The 25,543-nt window shown below is 38.8% G+C and overlaps 1 protein-coding gene across 1 annotated transcript in view; it reads left to right on the top strand.

The window, feature by feature from the left end:
* LOC126295241 (zinc finger protein 492-like) overlaps positions 1-13,971 on the top strand; it is a 244,249-nt gene extending 230,278 nt beyond the window's left edge. The window contains exon 7 of the mRNA XM_049987596.1: positions 13,011-13,971. Within this exon, the coding sequence (XP_049843553.1) occupies positions 13,011-13,053 (43 nt within the window). The 3' untranslated portion in view covers positions 13,054-13,971. The remainder of the gene's footprint in view (positions 1-13,010) is intronic.
* The last annotated feature ends 11,572 nt before the right edge of the window (positions 13,972-25,543 follow it).

Below are 25,543 nucleotides of genomic sequence, written 5' to 3'. Positions count from 1 at the left end.
GGCGTGTTGATAAGTCTAAATAATGGATACTTTTACATCTGATATAAAATTAAAGTACACAAAATTGCTATCAGAAACAGGTAGAGGCTAGTGGTTCACAATGTTGACAGGTACCACGTTTCAGCAGTGGTTCTCTTGATACTGTTGAATACATAACACCATTTTCCCATGGAAGTTTTGCTTTTCTGAGATACTGTTAGTGTGCCTAAAGTGTGTATGAGGCCAGGAGACAGGGCACTGTTAAAGTACATCAGATTTTATGTTGGCAGGAGTGTACCTGGGTGGTAGAAGTCTGTTCCACGAAAGTTCACCAATATATGACTATTACGTTTTTCATTCTTATAGCAATTCATGATCATGGTGTCTGATGCAAAAACGGAGTATATCTGGTATGGTCCTACCCTTAGAAAATGAGTTTGTGTTGATAATATTACATTCTGACAGTCAGCTGCCTGCTGCTTCTCTACAAAAGTTGCACTTCACACGTCTATCTGTCCGCACTTCTCTGGCTGGACAAATGGTGATTTCCTTTAAACACTTGTGTAGGCCCTTTAATGACATAAGAACATAAACTTCTCTGTGCCCAGAAATTATTGCTAACATCTCCTGTGTCTTTACTTGTACCCATTTTTCCATAGTTATCCACCTCACTGGATACAGATGAAACATGTAACATTAATACTGCATGTTGAACCCTACCACCAGTAACCAGACCAATATGTAAAACTGTACCCCATCTGTATTTACTTACACATTTGCTATGTGGTAAAACATTGCTATTTCTTTTCTGATAACTCTGTCACACATCATAGCTCTGCAAGAAATTTTCTGCTAGATGAGGGAAGGAACTCTCATCACTCACTTCCTCCTTCAAAAATCATATATACAACAAAATAACTAGGAGATAACATGTAACCAATGTACAACTGTAACGACCTACAGTAACTATAGTCAAACTGAAATAACTTGGCAGTTGACATCTACCACTTGCTGTTGCAGTGTTGGCTACCGCTTGATTATAGACAACATGCAAACACACCAGGTGACTTCATAGATGCTATTAATGTGAAATGCAAAGCAATCTTGCAAGTGGACATCGCAAGTTATGACAGAAACGCAAGATGCTCTGCCAACAGCTGATTTTAAGTAACCAATGACTGAACTGTGGCAGACAACACGTTTTGTAGGTCCAAACCTAATCACAACCTTGTGATGTGCAGCGTGTCTGAGAAAACAGCAGTCTAACAAACTGAAATAAAACTAAAATCATGATCACTTTGTTCATGGGGATTAACGCTAACCATGATGAGCAAACTCAAGAGGGTAAATCTCAGTTTCATCACTAAAAGTAAACTGTAACTTCTCACTTTCATTTATTGCTTTGAACTAGCCTCACAATGGTGACTAGGGCTGCCATGTTACCAGCTGGTGAACAGTCCTACTTGGTACTTGTTTGCAGCTTATAGGTGACACAGACAGATTCCAAACGAAAGAAGAATAATAGGAAGAAAAATAAGAGCAAGTAAATAAAGTCAGTATGATGATGAAAATGACATGACAAAGTATCAGGAATAAAAAAGTCACATTTAGACCAATTAATTAAAGAAAATAATAAAGTCTTTCGATTAGATTTAGAAACAAAAAAATAGCAATATTTGACGAGTTTCGAATGTTCATGTCAGGCTTATAAACTAACAACTGCGCTACACAACCATATTCCACGAAACTGTTATATTTATGACTCTTGTGTCTCAGTCACAATCATGAAATGCAACTTTCAGAAACTTAGCCCCACATAATGTCATGAAACACTTATCTAATGTGTAAACTCTCTGATATAATGCTAACTATATACGTGACTGAATAGCATCTTGTACAGAAGCATCCAGCAGTGATAAATTAGTGCTGTCTATGAAATGTGTGTATTTTGTTAGCACTGTTTTGTGTGTGTGTTGTTTTTGGTATGGTTATAATGTTGATGAAATACAAAATAAAAGGACCAGACACAGGATTCTGAATCCAAGCACATCAAGAAAGAAAGTTGGACAAAAAACTTGAATTGAGCTAAAGAATTTTTAAGGCAATTTTGGCAATGGTGAATAGTTTGGGCATGACTTTGAGCGCTCTGGTTGGAGGAAACAAGCTCCAAATCGTGAAGCTTCAAATATCAAGAAATTTTAATCGTACTATAGTACAATTTGAGAAAGCAGTCGGACGAGAATAGAAAAACGCGTACCCTATACAGCTCTTAGACATAACATAACCAAATGCAAATGCCACTTCTGGTTGCAGGGCCTCAAAGCACAGGGTACAACATGTGCGTCCCGCTTGTTCACCAGTATATACTCTTTGATTTTTCTAATTGTTTTTTTGTCCTGACTTCATCACTGGAACTTGTGGCAGTGTACCCAGCATACCTCTAAAATATTTAGTTCTGCTTACATGGACAGTAGACGTTTTAGTCAGAAACTACACTTTTCATATTTACTGCAGAAGTCACGTGAATGACTTTGTAAGGATCCTGATACTTATTAGAATACTTTTTTTGTCTCCCCCTTAGGCGTGCATCAATTCGTGACTAATATCCACTGACCAACTCGATATTGTGACAATTTTCTCACATGTTGTATCCAAGTATAAATGGTGAACAATTGTCAGTACATAGTTATTTCCAGTGTGCGTCCTATCAAGTGGCACTAAAATATCAAGTCTAATCATTTGAAAGGGTTTAAACGTCTTTGGTAGTATTTTCAAAGGGATTTTTAGATGATTAAGATCAGCACTTTTTGCGTAAGTTACACAGTCCTTCACATATTGCTCATCATCATGTTTCTTTGTTCTCCAGCTCAGCCATTCTACTATTCGTCTGTCCATTGTTCAGCATCCTCTGGATCTGATAACACATGGTAGTGCACATGTTGCAACCCTTTGTCCTTGAGCACCACTGAAACTCGTATGTGGGGACTGTATTTTGTTGTTCTGCAGACCAAGGCCTCATGTCTCATGATCAGCGGTTGTGATCTGAATGAATAATAGTCTTTTTTAGCTGCTTGTACTCTCATCCACTCTTTTACGCTTTTGCCTACTGCATTCAGCAATGCAACTTTCCTACTCGATGTTTGTGCTTTTTTGTGCTTCCTATCCAACTTATAGATCATGCCATAATTAAACTTTCTGAGTTTGAGTACCGTCTTGTTACGTACTAAGTGGGTCTTTCAGCCACAACAGCTTTCTTAACGATGTGTGATCTGTGGCGTCCTTAAACTTCTGTCCATATAAGTAACAATGAGATTATGCTATTCCATATATCACTCCTAAACTTCCCTTTTCTGTTGTGGAGTAGTTGCACTTTGATTTGTTTAGTTGCTTTGTTGCATACGCAGCTGAAGATTCCTGCCCATGAATATTCTAGCTCAAAGTACAACCTACTGCCGTACTGCTGGCGTCACATCAGACGGTAAATTCCATCTCAAAATCAGGAAAGGCCAGTACTGTTTCAGAGATTTTGCTTTCAATGTGTCAAAAACCATTTGACATTCAGATGACCACTGGAATGTCACGTCTTTCCTCAACAATTGATTCAAGTGTTCTGCGCTCTGTGCAAACTTCTTTATAAATTTGCCATAATAACTGCATAAATCCAGGGATTACTGTAGTAGGTTTGTGGTCATTGGTGCTGAAAAGTTCTGGATCGCCTTTGTTAAGCAAAGACTGCATTGAACCCCTTTCCTGCAAATCACATACCCAAGATAGTTTACCTGCGTGTGCATAATGGCATTTGCTTCAGCTAAGCATCAGATGTTAATATCATAGCCTGCTGAATATGTGTCTCAAGCATATCACATGCTCTAGTACATTTTTTAAGTACAGCATGCATGTTTTCGGCTTTAAACCACGTACGACCTCACCTGACAACCTCTGGACCACAGTTGGTGCGTATGTCAGCCCAAACAGCGTCCTTTTATGCTCGTAATGTGCCCTGGAACCATGAAAGCGGATTTTGGTCTATCTTCTGGGTCTAATTCTAGCTGGTGATACCTGCTTCTTAGACCCATTGTTGGGGATACTGGCACTGTTCTGGATTGGGAACTTGAAACGCATCTGTCACAATCTTTGCATCGAAATGAAATGACCATGTGACATTCTTGGCTGGGAGGCCCCATCTGGTGAAGTTCGGTCGTTGAATGCAAGTCATCTTTCAGTCAACGCCACATTGAGAGAATTGCGTGCCGGCGATGAGGATGAACAGATAATGAGGACAACACAACACCCAGTCCATGAGTGGAGAAAATCTCCAAACCAACCAGGATTCGAACGTGGGCCTGCTGCATGGGACGCAAGCACGTTACCACTCAGCAAAGTAGGTGGATGCTGCTGAGTGGCAACATGCTTGCCTCCCATACAGTGAGCCCGGGTTCGATTTCCAGCTGGGTTGGAGAGTTTCTCTGCTCGTGGACTGATTGTTGTGTTGTCCTCATCATCATTTCATCCTCATCAGTAGCACGTAAGTCGCCCAATGTGGCATCGACTGAGTAAGACTTGTACTCGACTGCTGAACTACTACAGATGGGGCCTCCCTGCCAACAATGCCACACAATCATTTATTTTCATTCGCATAGTGGTAATCACAACAGAACCTGTACTTCTTAGAACCATGTGATGACTTTTTTGGAATGATGACACTTGTGTCCTATCTATCACTGTACTCTCAAGCCTTCCGCTATTTGATGATCTATAAACACCATTATGGGTTGAAAATGCCTTGCTATCCAATTCTAAATCAGCATTTTATTACATGTAGGTATATGGTGCTGGTTAACTGGTGTTGCTGGTAAAGGGCCCTTCATGTTTAATAAATCCATAAACTGTATTAGCAAAGCTTCTATTGCCTGTCAGTCACTGCCTCTCAAGTGACTCACTATTTCCCATAATATTGTTGCATTGATGGTTTGGTTGTGGCTCTGATTTATATGACCTACCAACATATTTTTCATCTAATACTTCTAATTTGGTAATTATTAAGCCCTTCGCCAGAACTAACCATGTGCATGCTAAAGTTATCCAATCTTACAGGAACCATAAATATTACTCACATGTGCTATGCTTCTATGCCCAAAACAAAACATTTTCTCTAACTCTTCATGTTCCCTTGGTGGTTCCACAACATATAATTGCTTCAGGTGGTAAACTGGTATCAATGGAAACACACAACTACTTCCCTATACCTGCTGGTATCTTATAACTGAAACCAATCTTTAGCATACATGTTTGCATTTCAGTATGCAACAGGGTACGAAGTGCAGACAACCTCCTAGATGGTGTACCCCGGGCATCGCTGTAACATGGTACAGTGGCGAAAAGTCTACACATCCACAGCGGCCAGACGCGACAATGCCTCCTGGCCCACACAGAGGCAAATAGAGCAGAGTCTTAGCATGAAGAAGCTGAACGTATACCAGTTCAGCATAGAAGGCTACATGAGGACCAAGGGAGAAATCCTCGAAAAGATCTTAACGAGAGAACGAGTAAGTGTCGTACTCCTACAAGAGACCCACCTTACAGGTGAAACCATCAATCGACTCAAAATACCAGGATTTACAGCTGTGAGCTACACTGGACACGACAAACATGGCATAGCCACCCTAGTGAAGAACGAACTGCTAAGGAATTTGGACACCAAAGTGGTACCGGCAGAGCATGTGGTAGGCATAAAACTGGGAGAGATGACACTATATAATGTCTACAAACCTCCATCACAGAAATGGCCCACAGGTATCCTACCCAAGGCTAACCACCCAGCAGTTTACGCTGGCGATTTTAACTCTCAGCACACCAGATGGGGATACCTGAGATCCACAGCTGAAGGGATTGGACTAAGTAACTGGGCAGACAACCGGGACCTACATCTCCTTTTCGACCCCAAGGACACAGCGACCTTCAAATCAAAGGCGTGGGGCACAACGTCAACACCTGACCTTACCTTCGTCACACGTGGAGCAACAGGTACACCCATGCGAGTTATAAGAAGGGTCCTCGAGGCGTTCCCCTGGAGCCAGCACAATCCAGTAATAGTGTAGATCGGACTATCAATCCCAGTCATAAAAAGCCCCCCAATCCCCCCGGTGGAACCTGAGGAAAGCTGACTGGAATAAATATCGATCCTATGTTGAGAAAGTGATAAATCAGATACCACCAAAACCTGAGAACTACAAAAGATTCGTAAACTTAGTACAAAAAGCGGCCCTAAATGCAATCCCATGAGGATCGAGAAAGGAATACACCCCCTGCTGGACGAAAGAGTGTGAAACACTACTGGAGGAATATGAGAAGACTGGGGACGAGGAGACTGCAGACCAACTCATCAACGCCATGAATGAGGAACGCAGGAGTAGATGGAAGGAGGCGATGGAAAATCTAGATTTTACCCACTCCAGCAGGAAGAGCTGGGGCCTGCTGAGGAAATTAGGCGGTGCCACAGCACCTAACAGGCCGACTCTTGGAACCAGCGCATCTGAGATCGCAGGTGTCCTGAAACAGACCTCCAAAATCCAGCTAAAAACAGCCGAAAAGAGAGAAATTTCCCAAGAGCTAAGCAGTTTATTGCTTAATAACCCAACCAACATGGGCATTGTAAAAGAAGTGGAGACAGAAGAGATATCCCAGGCCTTGAAGCTAATGAAGACAGGAGAAGCAACCGGATCTGACAACATTCTACCAGAATTCTTAAAGGAATTGGGAACTTTAGGAAGAAGGTAGCTGGCCAAACTTTGTACAGAATGCATAAGCACGGGGGTTGTGCCTAAGGAATGGAAAGAAGCAAAAATTATCACAGTGCTGAAGCCCGGAAAGAGTGGAGATAATCCTAGGAATTACAGACCAATATCCCTGCTGTGTACCTCCTATAAATTATTCGAGAGAATATTGCTGACTAGATTAACTCCATACATCGAAGCCAACCTCCCAATATACCAAGTGGTTTTCCGAGTAGGTAGAAACTGCTGCGATCAAGTGCTGTCCCTCACAACCTAAATTGAGAAAGGCTTCCAGAACAAGATGAAAACTGGCCTGGTCCTCATAGACCTCACATCAGCTTACGACAAAGTATGGAATGAAGGGTTACTGCTTAAGCTAACTAGAAACATAAATTGCAAGCAGACTTACAAACTACTCAAGAACATACTAACGAACAGGAAAATCAAGGTCTCACTCCATGGTACGAACATTAAGAGCATGGTTCTGAATAATGGTCTGCCACAGGGTTCGGCACTAGCACCTGCTCCCTTAAATCTATATATAGCTGACTTGCCAGAAACTAAATCACGCATATGCATATGCAGATGACCTGGCCATCGCATATCAGAGTAAAAACTACAACGATCTCGACGAAACACTGAATGCAGACCTTGAAGTCCTGAACACCTATTACTCCAAGTGGCACCTACTTCCCAACCCCAACAAAACAACCAGCACCATAAAGCACCTCAACAACAGAGAGACACACAGAAAATTACAGATCTTTTAGAATGGCCAAAACATAAGACATGAGGATAAGCCTAAATATTTGGGAGTGAAACTAGATCGGACCCTAACGTACAGCTCACACCTCGAAGACACAAAGCAAAAACTGAAATCCCGCAATGCTATCCTTTCTAAAGTGGCTGGAACAACATGGGGATGTGGAGCGAGCACTTTGAGAACTTCAGCACTAGCCCTTGTTTACATAAGTGCACACGTATCTTAAGTGGATGTCCAGCTGAGGGAGACAATGCGAATAATCTCGGGAACACTCAGGGCCACCCCCTGTGCATGGCTTCCTGTACTAGCGAACATAGAGCCTCCAGAAATCAGGCGATCACAGCTAGCCTTAAAAACCTACAGAAAAATTATAGACAACCTGGACCTCCCTATCCACCAAGATCTGACACTGACAAACAGGCTTCAATCCAGATCACCATTTTGGAAAATCGGTGAAGAACTACAAGCCTTTGAGCCGAGAACGGCCTGGAATGAAGTATGCTCAAGAAGATTGATGGCTTCAACCTACCAAGAAGAGTGTGGACAGCTCTAAACCGGGTCAGAACGAGTGTTGGGAGATGTAAACACCTGATAAACAAGTGGGGCCTGGCAAACAGCGCTGTATGTGAGTGCAGTGAAATACAGACAATGGACAATCTACTCATGTGCAAAGTGTATGGTTATGGCGGTGAACTCATGGACATACATAGACTCAGTGACTCAGCCATAGAGTGGCTCAAAAACATATCTAATATAGTGTAGAATTATATTGTTTTCTTTTTTAGTATATAGTGATAAGAATATTGTAAATTATGCCTCTGTGATGCCGAACGAGTAATAATAATAATAAATATGCAACATCTTCATGAGGTGTGTGCCTTGTAACATCCCTCACTTGTAGTTATAACCCACAATTGAAACAAAGTCCCACAGAGCTCTACTGTATACTGCAGAAGATAGATTTTGGCATGATGTTTGTTGAGAATATCTAGCCCAAGAATTACTGAGTAGCCTTCACTAACATATCATAACACTTACACAGATTCATAAGAATCACTATTCTGATACTGAAACTGAGCAATGTTTACTCAGTGACATTATCATTACACAACACACGCAATTTGTAACGTGGAGGCCCCAGTCTCATCCTACCTATGAAGTCCAGACTGATAACTGACATGTGCACGCCTCTGTCCACCAAAAATTTGTGTTCCTTGCCTCTCACAAAGCCCGACAAGTAGCATTCCATCTGTGGATCTATTTGTGCAGTATTATGTGCTACAGGAGTGCCTTTCAACAGATGTAGCACTCATGTTTGCATTTTACAGCTGCTTTTGCTGATGTAGTTTGTCTGTCTTACACTTTCAACAATCCTCTGCTTGGTGTCCAAATTCGCCCACTTATAGCATTCAGAATGCTGACACTTCAGCAGAAATAACATTGTGATCTGCACCTGTGCTTCCAGTAATGTCGATCTCCTCTAATTGCATCGTGAATCTAATAGCGACACTAAATCCCCAGGATTTTCCATCCTTATCCCACATGATATCTCTCCGGGGTTACCAAGTACGAAAACATACAAAAACCTATGCCCACAGCAACCCTCTATCTGCTTCTACATTCTGCATAAGCTGGTATGTCTGTGCATTGATCCTCTGGATCCCACCTGCATAGGTTTCAAATGATTCGTTTCGTTTCTGTGTTAATGTAGTCTATTTTTTCGGGAAAAACCTATTGTTACTTTGCTTCTGTTAACGTTGCTGGGATGTTTGTGCTTTACTGTGAACCTCATCCTACAACAAGTATGTCTTCGTTTCACCAGTCAGTCGTAAATTAGCCACCTGACTAGGAACTTCGTCTGACCAATTTCTTATTATCCTGACATCGCCAATGAACATAATTATGACCTTTGTTGCTTTGCCAGAAAAAGTGTTAATAAGTTAGCTGCCGACATATGGAAAGAAGGTAGGAAGGGTACATACAAAATGCCTTGGCTGTTTCAAATCCTGATTGCAATTGCTGGGCCACAGTATGTGAACCTGCCACAGAACTCCTCTTTTTCCTGATGTTGCTGGCAATTCACCGTGACAATACTTGCACCTGCCCCATCAATGTGGAAACAATCTCACATATAATAGCAGAATGTGTGTCTGGCATTGTGCGCAATTTACCAAGATCGTTTACAACAATAACAAAGAGAAAAAGCGAAACTCCACCTCTAAAACACAAACAATCATTAAATACTAATCCTCTCGACGTATCATTGGCCAGAAGGACGTGGCACACTCCTGTGCCACAGGCCCAAATCATCTACAGGTGCTACACATGAATCGCACTGCCCTGGTAGATGCAACTCACGCCCTGACAGGTCACAAACCTTAGACCTAACTGGTGTTAAAAAGATTCTCTGACATGCCCTCTAAACATTGACATATCCACTGGCTCATGTGGTTTAACAAATGAGAACCTAAGAGTGAAACTGATGTTTCTATGATTTGACATGGCCGAAAATAGATATATACGTACACTCGAAAGACCTGTGCTGGTACTATTAGATGACGTTCGATGCTTGTAGACATTGCTTCATTGCCATCAAAATCTTGAGGTGACTGCCAATTCTGACACCAATTTTGTGAGCTAGAGAGCTGAGGACATATTGTGGATAGGCAGCCGAGAATGATATGTGGATGAATGGTAGAGTTGACACCTGGAGGCGTTAATGACGCAGTCGCATCTGCAATAACATTTACTTATCATGTAAAGTGTACTGAGTTATAAAAAAGTCTTCAACGTGGCGATTGGTGATCAGACATAAGTGTGTGTGCCATGAAGAAGGGCTGATGTCCATCAGCAAGTTGTGACGTCACTCTGTACGTCTGTGACTCAGCTGTATGCTGTGCTGGTGGGAACATGGGGACGAGGGAGGTGTTACCCACTCAGATGACCCACAACATAGTGTAGCTTCCATCTGTGCACTCTCAAACACAGCTTCTCGCATGCTCATGTGGAAACTGCCAGCTGCGGACCAGTACGTCAGCTGTCATGAGGGCTAGGCGCAGGTCATTCACCACAGCTCGACCAAGATAGCAGCAGATGTTCTTGAGTCGAGTTGGAGGCTGCACCCACATGCCTTGCCTGGTTGGTGTGGAGATGGCACTTTGAGTTCATCCATAAAGACCCAATAAGCAGCAACAGCAGACAATGGCTGTAGCATGCATCCGGTTGGCTACATGTCGGTGTTGGAATTAGGAGGTAGGTGGGTGGTGATCAGATTGTCATGGTTTCACTGAACGTCATCAGACTATTATTCTCTCTGTTTCTAGCGATACAAAAACAGAATGGCAGCACGATTGAATGTGTCTTTGAAATCTGAAAGCCTCATTATTTAAAGGCCAAGCCAATGCCTGTGATGCTGTAGCTCTGCATATATGAGTGCATTTGCCCTCGTTTATCAGAGAGTCAGTTTTCTTGCCTCACTATCGTAATTCAATAATAATTTTGAGTTGCTGAGCACAGTTCTTTCTACCTACATTAGTGAAGTTACATAGCGATACCTCGCTCTGCCTGGTTATGCAGTGCAGCAACGCCTTCATTTCTGCTTCCCTCGCTTTGGGGACTGTTTTAAAGGAAGTATGTCTTGATGACATTTCTATTGATACACTGGCCAAGAACTAATCTTCTCCATTATGAACTCATCTGGGACAACTTGTACAATAAAATTCTTCTGCTGCACAACAATGTTCATATAAGCTGAACAGTAAAACACAACAGAGAAATAATGTTTAAGATTTTACAGTTTAATAGTACTTTATTGGTGTAACTTATGTAATGATTGATTTTCATGTCTGGAGTTATAATTAGATACTGAAATCAATATCATATTTCAACTGTGTGTGTGTGTGTGTGTGAGAGAGAGAGAGAGAGAGAGAGAGAGAGAGAGAGAGAGAGAGAGAGAGAGAGAGAGAGGAGAGGGGGGAGGGAAGGGGGGAGGGAGAAGGAGGAAGAGAGAGAGAACCTATTTTTCTTTACACTTACTTGTTGATCAAAGGTGCCAAAAATAGTTAAATTAAAAATTTAGGTAACTGCAGCCGATAAATGTACTGTCTGGTGCTTGAATGGAAGAAAAATTACAGCTATTTCCAACCATTCAAAAGGCTGCTGCTTTCAGATGGTATTTTAACAGTTTTATTTTACTGCTGACTTACAGACAAAGGTCATGGCGTGAAATCATGACAATCTCACATGATGCACACAGAGAACCAAATCTACACAGAAATGTACTATGGGTCATATTGCCTGGTAAAATGACGGCCCATTGATACAAAAACAAAGAATGTTATTTCTCCATATGTTGCACGTACTTTCCCAAGAGATAATAAAAATCAGTACGTATCAAAAGTAATCAGATAATGAATAATGGAAATCTTACCCTGTACTGCCTGGTGTACATCTTTTTGAGGCCATTTCCTGAAATATTTCATAATTAAATCAGAGAATGAATTCAAAAAGATAAATCATCAAAGAACAAATATTAATGACACTCCACTACTATTCAGGCAGATTTGATAATTCTGAAATATTTCCTATTGGTAAAATGCACAAAAAGTAACTTGCAACATGCACTAAACAGTATACAACTGTGGTATAGAGCATTTGTAAAACTTATTTCATTACAGAAAGAGGATCACTATATCAGAAATAGTAAATGTCTCCGTACCTCCATAGAGAGAGATTCTCTCACTGCATATGAGAGATACATATATTCAGATCTGCTCAGAGATGAATTTCATCACTGAGTCATCAATATATTCAATAAGTTAAATAGAAGAGTGAAAATACACTCTAATGTGTTTATTTATCTTGAGTATGTACAAAACATTATATGTAATAAGTAATCATCTATGAATGAGGTATTTTAAACTAAGAGTCAGAATAGGAAAGCCTTAAAACGTTTGCCAAATCTACAGTTTGACTCGCGCAGAGACAGTGAAGTGAAAAGCAAGAAGTCCTAGAAGTTTATGAATGCTGAATTTTTGCGGTTTTTGCACGGCTGCATTTCTCCATGGAGTTTAAAACTGGTCAATTTATAAACACGTACATACAACTATGTGCTACTTCAAAGGTCCTAAACTTTAATCATCATCTGCAGCAGCAGCAGCCATTTGACTTCCATTGCTGAATAAAAGTCTCGCCTACACTTTTCCATAGATGACAGCCTCAGCTGTAACATCAACATTTTTCCTGCTCATTTGCTAATACAATGAAACACCTTTCTTTACGTAATCATCTCTCTTTTCTTATCTTTTCACATGCTACAAGTAACTTTCTTTGTTCATCTACCTTCCTTTCGCTTGGCTATAGTTTGGATTAATTTTCATTACAGTCGTAAATATGCCCTACACTCCGCTCTAGTCCCTCATGCATTTGTTTATTTTTTTGATTGTTTTCTTTTCATGACAGAAATTCTAACACAAATTTCTCTGTGGTTCTTTCAGCAATCCTCTGTTGCTGCACTTAAGTTTAGTGACATGCAGATAAATCAAAGCTGGAAGTTATTTGGTTGTTACCAACTCCATTTACTCACTGTTTGGATGAGGTTTGAAGGACAAGTGTGCAGCTCCATGTAATTTACTGGCTCATCTATTGTACCAAGGGAGACTTAAAAACCGTTACAATATCATATCTATATAATACGGAAAAGTTACAGTGCATGAAATGTAAGCAGAGAAAGTACTAGCCAAGAATTGGCAATTTATAAAAGCAATACTATCAGTTTTATGAAATGGAAGAACAGAGTGGATTAAACAAAAATTCAGAATTTCTCAGTAGCAACTAACTGCTTTGAATGAGTGACCTAACAAGAAAAGCAAATTAACTTGTTTTGCCATTTTTCACTACCAACAGTAAATCATGATGAAGCAAGAGCTAAATACAGACACAACTATTCCTTAACAAAAGAAGTATAGTAGTATCATTGTATCACCAATACAGTACAGCATCGACAATAGTTTAATTCCAGTAACGAATAACTCTTAAATGAATCTTCACTGTAGTTGTGGTTAAGTCTAGCTCTTTCTACAAAAGTTAAAGATCTAAAATGCTTTCAAGTCACAGCCAATGTCCACAAGGCAATAAAGTCCTGCCAATGATGCAACTAATTTATCATCCAGGAAAATCACTATCTGGTATATTAAGTTCTTCTTCGAGCAATTTCCCCACATTACAATAAAAACTAGAAGTCACCAGAACACATTCCCTGAACAATAAAATGTCAGTTGTACATATAGTGTCACTCCATTTTCGAAACTGATTCAATTTCAGGGGTTTCTATAAATTTTCAATATGAAAAATCATTGAAACTGCAACACTAAATCCTCTGAAACATAGTGAAATATTTCAATTTCCATGGCGAACTATTTGAAATCTTACATAGTAATGTGCAATTGTTATTACCGAAAATAAAAGAAAGCTGTCAAATTACGAAATTTTTTACTAAAATATGATGAAAGTGTAGTTTGCATAAGGAGACCAACAACAGATTTTCCCTGTATCAACATTTGTTTTCCGCTTCTCTTGAAAAATGTTAAGTTCTTAATATTTGTTTTTCGTTAATAATAGTATCTCCATGCTTTGCATTATCGATAAGCAATTCTTTTATTTTTTTTTACGTTTTAGGCCATATTTCTTGTTTGTCTTCAGTTTGCAAAGAGTTGCCTGTGTTTTAGTATGTGCTGTTACAGCTGTATTAATGTTTTTCCGCAACCTGTAACATTCAAACTGGCCTATATAAAATACTGTATGTTGCGTTGGATAAAAATGATTTAAATGTTTATTTAATATTACAAATGCAGCTCACAGAGTTAAGCTGCAAAATTCATAAAATTAGGCATCAAGCTATATTTAATTCATCAACGTTATATAGCGATGATAGCAGGAGGTACACGACACTTGAAGCTTGGGTCACAGGAATCAAAAGTGAATCGTCTGACAAATCGAGAAAATGCCAAACGATTAAAGCAACATTGTAAAAAGCAAAGATATTTTCAAGGTTACAACATAGGTCATATTATGAAACACCACAATCAGATGTATGTGGTGCTCTGCTCCCTACAATATAATGATGATAGCAGCAGCGGCAGCAGAAATTATGACGATGACTTGGGTGTCACACCACATGTCTGCAGCTCAACATGAGCTGTAGGAGCAAACTACAGAATGGTCCTTTTTGTCAATGTTCAGCGACGTTTCACATCATCCTCGACTGTAGGTCAGTGTAAAACCATCGCTACACTAAGGAAAGAGTGCAATTTCCCATGAACAAAATGGGAACTAACTAGGAGTGTTCCCTTGTAACTTTTTATACATGACCACTAGATATCGCCATTGTCATGTGACGTTACTTCTGTTTTACTATGGCAGCTCAGAAACTGAATGAGCAGTTTCTTCACAATGAACATTTACAATAATAGTGTTGCGACAAAATGTAAACTTCATATGACGTTTTAAGTTAAATAACACTTTCAGTTTCATAAAAACCTAGACCACATCACATCAATTTGTTGCAAAAATGGCTGCTGCAATTAGTCTTCGATCAGCAAGGAATTTCATTAAGTGCAAGCAAACTCAATTGCAATAATGAGAGAACAAAGGTCTATGTGTTGCATACTGTGACAGATCAGGATCAGCAGTTTACATACCGAGAGAAAGAGGTGTAAATGTGGTTATGTAGCAATAAGACTCACTGATAAATTGATCCTCAGTAAATCGAATAATTAAGGAGTCATTTAATAGGCTGAACAGCTTATGAGTACAATATGTGGATTCAGTCATATAACAAACAAAGTAAAATCTGACCTAACTGTAGAACTTGGGCAGTGTAAGATAGAGCAAACTCCCAATACTAAATTTTTAGGATTACGGCTAGATGAATAGTTAATGTGGAAGAAACACACTGAAATCCTAAACAAAAAAGTAAGCCAGTATTGTTATGTTCTTAGATACTAAAAAAAATTCCTGTAGTGTTGATGCAGTGTTATGATCATACTTTGCACTCATACATAGCACACTAAGATATGGTATCATACTTTGGGGGAATACCAGTTTGGCCAAACACTCGTTTCTACTTCAAAAGAGGGTAATAAGGATAAGTTGAGGTATAACAAACAGAGAACATTTAAAAAAGTTTTCAAGGAACTACAAATCATGACAATAGCATGTATCTATATTTATGAAAGTATATGTTTTATGAAGTCAAGTTCGCAACTACAAGACGAGAAATAGAGACGACTTTCTTATAGAAAATCACACAAAAGCTACGTAGCAGGAAAGTGTTCTTTATCAGCCAAAAATCTTATTTAGTGCACTACCAAAGGAAATTAAAAGTAAACCAAAATTTTTCATATTCGAAAAGGAACTTAAAAAATATTAATTAGCAAAAGTTTTTTTATAATGTCAAGGGATACCTAAATCACCAGCATTGAATACACAGTAGCTTATTTCCTACATCATAATGACCCAAAATGCTCACCCCTTTGTATTAATCCATTATTCTAATTTAGCATATTATGAATGTTGTTATGTGTATGGTTTCAGTTATTTGTAACAATATTTTATTTATGGATTTTAATTGTAAATATTTTCATGTCCGATTTTCTATGTAAGGCAATGTATGACAAATCCTATATCATTTTTTATAATGATGAGATACAAGGATGCTAAGGAAAAAAAATTAAAAAAAATAGGAATGTAATGAGGAGTGGCAGAAGTGAGATCAGCGATGAACGTAACATCAAAATTTTGGACCATGAAGCAAGCAAAGTGATGAAATTCTACTATGCTTGAAGAAAAATTAAATATGACATATAAGGGAGGAGGATATAAACAGCAGACTAGTGGAAGGAAGGAGGGTATTCCCTGCTACAAGAAGTCTACCTTTACACAAGCTTTAATCTGAGGGAAACATTTCTTAGAATATATGTCTGAAGCATAGAACTGTATGGAAATTAATTATGGACTGTGAGAACTCCTGAAAAGAAGAGAATCGAATGGTTTGAAATGTGGTGCAATTTGAGATTATGAGGTTTGAAGGGAGATTGGACTAGATTGATGGGTTTGAGTTATCAAACTATTAGGTCATTGGCACCTACATCCTGAGAGTGTCAAGTCAGTAATGTTCTTCTAAACAAATGAGATGGATTCTAAATATATCATTGCTGTGTTTGTCTGCAATGTAAAAAGAAAAAGAATAAAATGAAACTGATTATAAATTAAAAATTATGTGTCATAAATTGAGGTATGTGTACCAGCTGAAGGTAGCTAGAGAGGTCCAGGGCATGTCAAGCAGTGAGAGATGCACCTCCCACAAGCAACTATCAGGTCTCCAATAATATTTTTAAAAAACTAGTTAAACCGTCATGTAATTACAACACTAGAAGGAAACAAGGTAACACATTAAAATGATGAGATATGTAGAGTCCAGCCAACCCACCAACAAGAAGCAACCCAAGGTAATATGGAGCTGAGAGTGTCGATAGAATTGACCAGTCCCTGCCTAAGTGCTGTCAAGACATAGTGTCTGACCTCCATGTAAAATAGTACCAGTCACATTGTCAGATATAGTTTAAATTAAGTTCACTGATAGAATGTCAGAAGGTGCAATTGAAGGCAATGAGTCAGCTAGCTTCAGTGTTTGCCTTAATGTGGCATAGGACAAGAAGTTATCGTATGTTGCATGAAACCAGTCAGAAGACTAATGACCCAAGACAGAAAGATGTCTTCTCAGGTATGTCGTTCAAAAACTGTTTTTTTTTCTATGCGTTTACGGAAATTTTCGAAAAATTCAAGCTCTGAAATGCAACATTTATATAAAATATCTTAAGGGACAAATGTTATATATGTAAAAGATCCAAACGGAGCATTAATCAACTGAAAGAAACAAAAGTCCTTCATTTCACTTCAATGGAAATGAACAGTAGTCTCTTTGGTTACGAAGGGCATATCTTGACCACTAATTTAGCAGATTGGTACACAGCATCTTTTCTTTGTCATGAGTAATGGAAGAATTGAGTAAAATCAGCTGAAAACCTCACATCGTTTTTTATCTTGCCATGTCAACTGCCTCTCTGTATGAAAGCAATTGATATTCACTATGTAAAACATCAGATTTATGTATATCTGCTAATATTAACCTGCTTTATAATGAAGTTACTTCTCTTTATTTCACAATATCCATCAAAAATAAGTGGACATGTGTTTGCATCATCTGAAGAGACAGCTGAATCCTTAAAAAACCATGTTTTTGAGGTACCAGCCTCAGTATGGGAAAATGTTTCCAGAATTGGTTTGAACACATGGAAAAGCATACAGTTTTCAAAGAACAATGATTTTCCAGGTAATGAAGCTGTAGCAAAAACTGTTTTCTGTAATTATTTTATAATTATTAAAAGGCAGCCTTCATAATTTGGTAGTGATTACTAACTTATTAGTTCTTCCTTTCATATCAGGCAATATTAAATTTGTGTTTTCTAAGAATTGCAGTTTATCATTTCCCATAGCCACAAAACTGAAATATATTAGAAGCATATATAATTAGGACTGTTCTTCTTGCCAGTCCCCTGCCTCTTCCATAAGCCATTATCAGACTTAAAGGATACGAGGTAAACTTTAAGGCAAGGTTCACACTGCATGTCAAAAGACACTACAATGTACTTCACGTCATCTATCAATGCAACAGAGTGGTAAAGTCAAGGAGACAAATGCTGACACTGAAAGGATATTGAGACTGTCTGCTCAAGCTATTAACCTGCTCTCATTGTTCATATATTTATCATGATAGTATAATTTGTAATTTTGTCTCTTACATTTTTATTTCCTATTAGCTACCTTAATTTCTGAAGAGGACGAGAACTTGATAATTTTTGGGTGAATTATCTCCGAAAACAGGCAACCTGTAACTGAAAAGGAAATATTACCTAGATTTTCCAATACTTGGTCTGCGAAAACACCTTATTGTGTGTATAAATAATGTCACACTGATACTATAATCAAATCCAAATCCTAAGGCAGGGTCTTCAGTTAAGTGCAACACTTAGAAGTATAAGCGTGTTTATTACTGACACCAACATACAGCCAGAGCAGACCCAATCCCCAAGATGGAGAGTCCCGTTATTTATGTGACATCAAATATTCCAGAATGGTAGTATTTATGGAATAACTGACTGTCCTAGATATACAAACATTTAAAATGTAATATATTTCAAGAACCTTCCAGAAAAAGCAAACAGTTGCTGCTGATCAGGCTTGAACCAGTGATATACAGCACACCAACCAGTGACATTAACCACTATGCCACACTGCAGGCACCAGTTCGTGGAGCATTGCCCCTTCTCCTGAAGAACCAGTCACCAGCTGTTTCGGAAGTCCTCACTGGAGATGACTACACCACCCTAGATCAAAATCTTATCAGTGGTCCTCTGTAAGCTGGCACTGGCCGATCCCTGCATGTTGTTTGTGCTGTTACCCCTTTTCATCAAAGTAGCCCCTCCCATCAAAGCTTCACAATCTCAATTGGCATTGCACTTTCCTTGAACCTCCCATCGTTGATCTGCGCTTCTGGCCTGTTGTAGGGCTTCATACAGAGGACAACAACGGCATCTCAGTGGTTTTGTCTTCTTAATTGAGTCATAATCGTCGGTTTCATATTTGACACCCAACAAGTGTTGAAGATTGTGATTCAGATTTAAGTACCATGTTAATAACTTTCCTTAGAGTCCCACTTTCTGCACATGCATATAAACGAACACAAAGTCTTCTGGGCCATCTCATTGAGCTGTGCCTGGGGTTACAGTACTCCTAATGTTCCTCCTGGACATCCTGGATCTGTATGCAAGTCAGATGTCTTGCTTTTTTTGGTTCTGCTGATGACGCGTTTCACAAAGTCTTCCTGAGTATCATCTGGTTGGAATGGGAACTGAGTACCTAATCCAAAAGATTGCTCTGAGCACTCCACACAGTCCCTGCTACTCATGTAGGTACCTCCTGTTTGTAGGTCTTACTATTATTACAAATGACTACCTTATAGCCTCACATTGATTGTTCAGTATTTGCAATGCAATATGATGTGAGATCAATTTACCTAACAGTATCAGGGACTGTTTAATAGTGTGACACTGTATAAACACCAACTCTGAATCGACATTTGTGTAGAAAGCATACTATCACTTCACACTTACTCACGCCCATCAGCTCAGTGTAAAACCCAAGATACAATTTAAGTGCTTGATAACCACTGTTTATCAGTATTTGTCAAGTACTACCCTTAAATTTACAGTTTTACTTGGGAACAAAGAGAGATCCTAATTTTGTGACATTTCATTAAAATTGACTGTTTTGAGAGCATTCCATTAAAAACTATAAATTCATATTAATTGTTGTGTAATACTTAATCTGCCATAACCTATGGATTATTGATATTTTCATTGGACTCTCTCTGTGTCTAATTATCTTTTGAACTAAATGAATATTTAATCAACTCTTTGGAGGTTTGTATAATTTTGTTGCTCTGGTATTAGTTACTATGCCATCTGTCATCTTAATATATATTAATCAACTTAATATATATTTATGTTTAGTATTTATCGCACTCTTATTGTTTCCCATTACTTCTTTGTCATACTTTCATAACACCCTCTCAAACATTTCCAGGTAGTTTCATTTAATTGATCATATTCTCTCACATACCTCTTCCTCTTTGTTTGAACTCTACTCTTTCCAAAATTTATTACCCTTCGAATGAGCACCATAACTGCCCACTCCATCATCCTTGAAATTGCTTCCACGTGTTAGTGGTTAGTGTTATGGGCTAGGGATGCAGATATCCAGAGTCTGAATCTCGATAACAACCTCTGATTTTTCTGTGGTGGAAAGGCCTGGTACAAAGGTCACTCACACTCATGAAGCCAAATGAGTATCTGGTGAATTAAAAAACCATCACAACTCGCATGAAAATTACCCAAGTGACTTCCAGCAGGCTGTGAGCCACATGACATAATTATCATCATCATCATCATCATCATCATCACTCCATGTAAGCTTCATTTTCTGTTCTGCTGAATATTTTATTAATGTAATTTAATATACAAACATCTTTTTAAATAAATTCTCAGAATCTATGTTTTTTTACTGTATACATGGAGCCACCTCCTTCCCAGATTTGTAAACATTATGTGTCATAGACTCACTTGCAAATAACTTAAGTCAGAGGATACATAATACATCAAAATTTGTATGACTGAAAGCTTTATAGTATTTGTCAACACCATCTTCCATGAGCACTTAGTAAATGATTTCCATCTTAAAGTAGTTTTACCTCAGCAATGTGAGAAGAAGAAGAAGAGGGAAGGTTCACGCAGTTGAAGGTATTATGCTGCATGCTGTAAGACAAAATAAAGAGGTGGATTCTTGGAGGGGAACGTCATGTAGGCAGCTGACAAGTTGTTCAGGTAGCAACACCATTGAGCAGTTCACAAAAAGAGGACAAAATGTTTCGGAAATGAAATACAGCAAAAGATATGCCAATAACGAGGAGCAGCAAAATTTTAAATATTATTACACGAAAAGCCCCCCCTTCTAATGAACCATGGACCTTGCAAATCGTGAGAAGGCTTGCGTTCCTCAGTGACAGAGATAGCGATACCACAGGTGTTGCAGACCACTGTGTGGATCCTGAAGAGGTACAGCAGCTTTTTCAGTAGTTGCAGGGGCAACAGTCTGGATGATTGAGATCTGGCCTTGTAACATCAACTGAATCGGCCTTGCTCTGCTGGTGCTGTAAAGTGCTTAAAGCAAGGGGAAACTATAGCCATAATTTTTCCCAAGGGTATGTATCTCTATTGTACGGTTAAATGATGATGGAATGCTCTAGGTTAAAATATTCTGGAGGTAAAATAGTCCCCCATTCAGATCTCCAGGCGGGGACTACTCAGGAGGATGTCATTATCAGAACAAACAAAACTGGCACTCTGTGTATTACAGTGTGGAATCTCAGATCCCTTAATTGGGCAGGTAAGATAGAAAATTTAAATGGGAAATGGATAAGTTAAAGTTAGATACAGTCTGTATTAGTGATTTTTGGTGGCAGGAGGAACAGGACTTCTGGTCAGATTAATATAAGGATATAAATATAAAATCAAATAGGGGTAATGCAGAAATAGGTTTAATAACGAATAAAAATATAGGAACAAGGATAAGCTACTATGAACAGCACAGTGTATGCATTATTGTAGCCAAGATAGACACAAAGGCAGTAGTACAATTGTATATGCCTACTAGCTCCACCGATGAGGAAGAGGTTGGAGAAATATATGATGAGATAAAAGAAATTATTCAGATAATTAAGGGAAACGAAAATTTAATAGTCATGGGACTGCAATCTATAGTAGGAAAAGGAAGAGAAGAAGAAGTAGAAAGGGAATATGGACTGAGGGAAAGGAATGGAACAGGAATGCACCTGGTATAATTTTGCACAGAGCATAATTTAATCATAGTTAAGAATCGTGAAAAAGGTTGTATAGGTGGAAGAGACCTGGAGACACTGGAAGGTTTCAGATTAATACTATAATGGTAAGACCAGATTTTAAATTGTAAGATATTTCCAGGGGCAGATGAGGTCTCTGACCACAATTTATTCGTTATGAACTGTAGATTAAATTTGAAGAAACCGCAAAAAGGTAGAAATTTAAGGAGATTGGACCTGGATAAACTGAACCAGAGGTTGTACACAGTTTCAGAAGGAGCATTCGGCAACGACTGACAAGAACAGGGGTAAGAAATATAAAAGAATAGGTAGCTTTGCGAAATGAAATAGTGAAGGCAGCAGAGGACCAAGTAGGTAAAAGACAAGTTGGGTAGCAATTTAATCGATGAAAGTGGAAAATACAAAAGTGCAAGAAATGAGGCAGAGAAAGGGAGTACAAACAACTAAAAATTAAGACTGAGAAGAAGTGCAAAATGGCTATGCAGGAATAGCTAGAGGATAAATGTGAGGCTCTAGAAGCATATATCACTAGTGGTAAGATTGATTTTACATACAGGAAAATTAAAGAGGCCTCTGGAAAAAAGAGAACCACCTGTATGAACATCAAGAGCTAAGATGAAAAACCAACCCAAAGCAGAGAAGGAAAAGCAGAAAGGTGGATGGACTCTATACAGGGTCTACAAAAGGAAGATGTACTTGAGAGTAATATTCTGGAAATGTAGAAGGATGTAGATGAAGATGAGAAGGGGGATACGATACTGCGTAAAGAATTTGACAAAACTCTGGAGGACTTAAATTGAAACAAGTCCCCACGAGTAGACAACATTTTGTTAGAGGTACTGATAACCTTGCGAGAGCCAGCCATGGCAAAACTCTTCCATCTGGTGAGCAAGATGTATGAGCCAGGCAAAATACCCATAGACTTTAAGAAAAATACAATAACTGAAATTCCACAGAAAGCAGGTTCTGACAGGTGAGAAAATTACAGAACTATCCGTTTAATAAGTCACAGTTGCAAAATACTAACACAAATCCTTTACAGAAGAATGTAAAAACTGGTAGAAGCTGACATCAAGGAGGATCAGTTTGGATTACGCTGAAATGTTAAGAGCACGCAAGCAATATTGACCCTGTGACTTCTCGTAGAGGAAAGGCAAATCTATGTTTACAGCATTTGTAGACTTAGAGAAAGCATTTGACGATGTTGACTGGAATACTCTCTTTCAAATTCTGAAGGTGGCAGGGGTAAAAGGGAAATTTATGTTACGAGACACAGAGAACCTGACGTACTCCTCAATAACGTCAGTAATTTGCAACAGACGCGTACTTCAACACTGACGATCTGTTCATCTGAGCAAACCGTTTTACTACATATGTGCTCCAGCTGAGGATGGAGCCTTGCGGCTTTCGAGTATTGCACTGTCTAGTGCGGCCCGCGGCATATGTCAACAACCTGAAAGGCGGAGTAGCGTGCCATCCACCGGCAGCAGACCACTACTCTCATCGTCCTGACCGTGTCGTCCGTATCGTACTAATGGACAACGGCACAAGCAGGCAACAGCCGGAAATATAGCGCTATCGGGCGCCAGAAATACACTCTACAAGCGCTACTACTATTTTCATCCATAATCATGTTTTCTCCTTGTTCTGAAATTTTATTTTATTGATTTAACGATCTCTTCGGTAATCTTAAATTTTATGTACATTTCACATAAATATTAATAGTAAATTTGTATATTTTAGGCTTTTGAGAAATTAAGACTGTCTTATAGAGGCCGCGCGCATCTAGCTCAAAGAGGGTGAACAAAATCTAACAAATTTTTACGTCTATATAAGACCGGTGTTTTACATTTTATAACTAGTTTGACAATGCATGAATCTGTGTTCAGTGTATGCCGCCTTTAGGTATGGACTATATACATTCCGCATAAAGATATTTAGATTACTAATAAGACTGGTTAAGTATTGCACTTATTTTTAGGTTTTAATATAAATTTTCTTTTGTATTGTTTTAGAATCTGAGGGTGGTCATTGTATGGCCGAAACCGGTTATGATTGTGTCATAAACATGTGATTGCGTCTATAAATAACAACAACAAAAAAATTTACTCCACAGACAAAATGTCGTTTTTTTCCAAAAGAGAAAAGCTATTTACAATTTGTACAGAAAACAGATGACATTTATAGGAGCCTAGGGCCATGAAAAAGAAGCAGCGGTTGAGAAGGGAGTGAGACATGGTTGTAGTCTGTCTCCCACGTTACTCATTCTGTATATTAAGTAAGCAGTAAAGGAAAAAAATTGGAGTAGGAATTAAAGTTTAGGGAGAGGATTGAAAAGATTAAGGTTCGCCGATGACACTGTAATTCTATCAGAGACAGTAAATGACATTGGAGAGCAGCTGAACAGAATGGACAGTGTCTTGAAAGCAGGATATAAGATTAACATCAACAATAGCAAAACGAGAATAATGGAATGTAGTCGAATTAAATCAAGTGATGCTGAGGGAATTAGATGAGGAAATGAGACACTTAAAGTAGTAAAGGAGTTTTGCTGTTTGGGAGGCGCTATAACTGATGATTGTCGAAGTAGGGAGGATATAAAATGTAGACTAGAAATGGCAAGAAAGACGTTTCTGAAGAAGAGAAATTTGTTAACGTCGAATATGGATTTAAGTGTCTTTCTGAGAGTGTTTGTGTGGAGTGTAGACACATATGGTTGATAAACACTTTAGACAATAAGAGAATAGAAGCTTTTGGGATGTGGTGCTACAGAAGAATGCTGAGGATTACATGGATAGATCACGTAACTAATGAGGAGGTATTAAATAGAATTGGCGAGAAGAGAAATCTGAGCTACAACCTGACAATAAGAAGGGATCATTTGGTTGGACAGATTCTGAGGCACCAAGAGATTACCAATTTAGTATTGGAGGGCAGAGAGGAGGGTAAAAATCGTAGAGGAAGACCGAGAAATAAATACACTAGCAGATTCAGAAGGAGTAGGTCGCAGTAGTTACTCCGAGATGAAGAGGCTTGCACAGGATAGAGCAGCATGGAGAGCTGCATCAAACAAGTCTTTACACTGAAGTCCATAACAACCATAGGCAAAAAGACATAGGCCCAGCAAATTAATCAAAGCCTCAATTAAATAAACGTACTTCATTCTACTAACAAGGTGACACATTTGAGACACCAGCAAAAGATTTGCAGATAGCTTTGTGCAACACAGATTTTCCTAAATAATGGAAGTAGAGTTTAACTCCAACAACTTTTCCCCATCGGGATTATTTGGGACAGATTAATATAATTTATCTACATGAAGTAACAAAATGACATATACACACATCAAAAAAGTTTGGCATCACCCCAGTTCCCAGAACTCCTGAAGACAGACATTGACTGTGGACATTGTATAACTATTCAGAGATGTCACTAAACCCGGTCAAAGATGTAAACAACCAATCGTGAGCAGCGCCTATTAAACGGAGGGGGTCT

This window comes from Schistocerca gregaria, chromosome 11 (assembly GCF_023897955.1).
Source record: "Schistocerca gregaria isolate iqSchGreg1 chromosome 11, iqSchGreg1.2, whole genome shotgun sequence".
In the NCBI taxonomy this organism is placed as follows: domain Eukaryota; kingdom Metazoa; phylum Arthropoda; class Insecta; order Orthoptera; family Acrididae; genus Schistocerca; species Schistocerca gregaria.
Note: the sequence above shows the minus strand (reverse complement) of the source record. Positions and strands in the feature narration are given on the sequence as shown.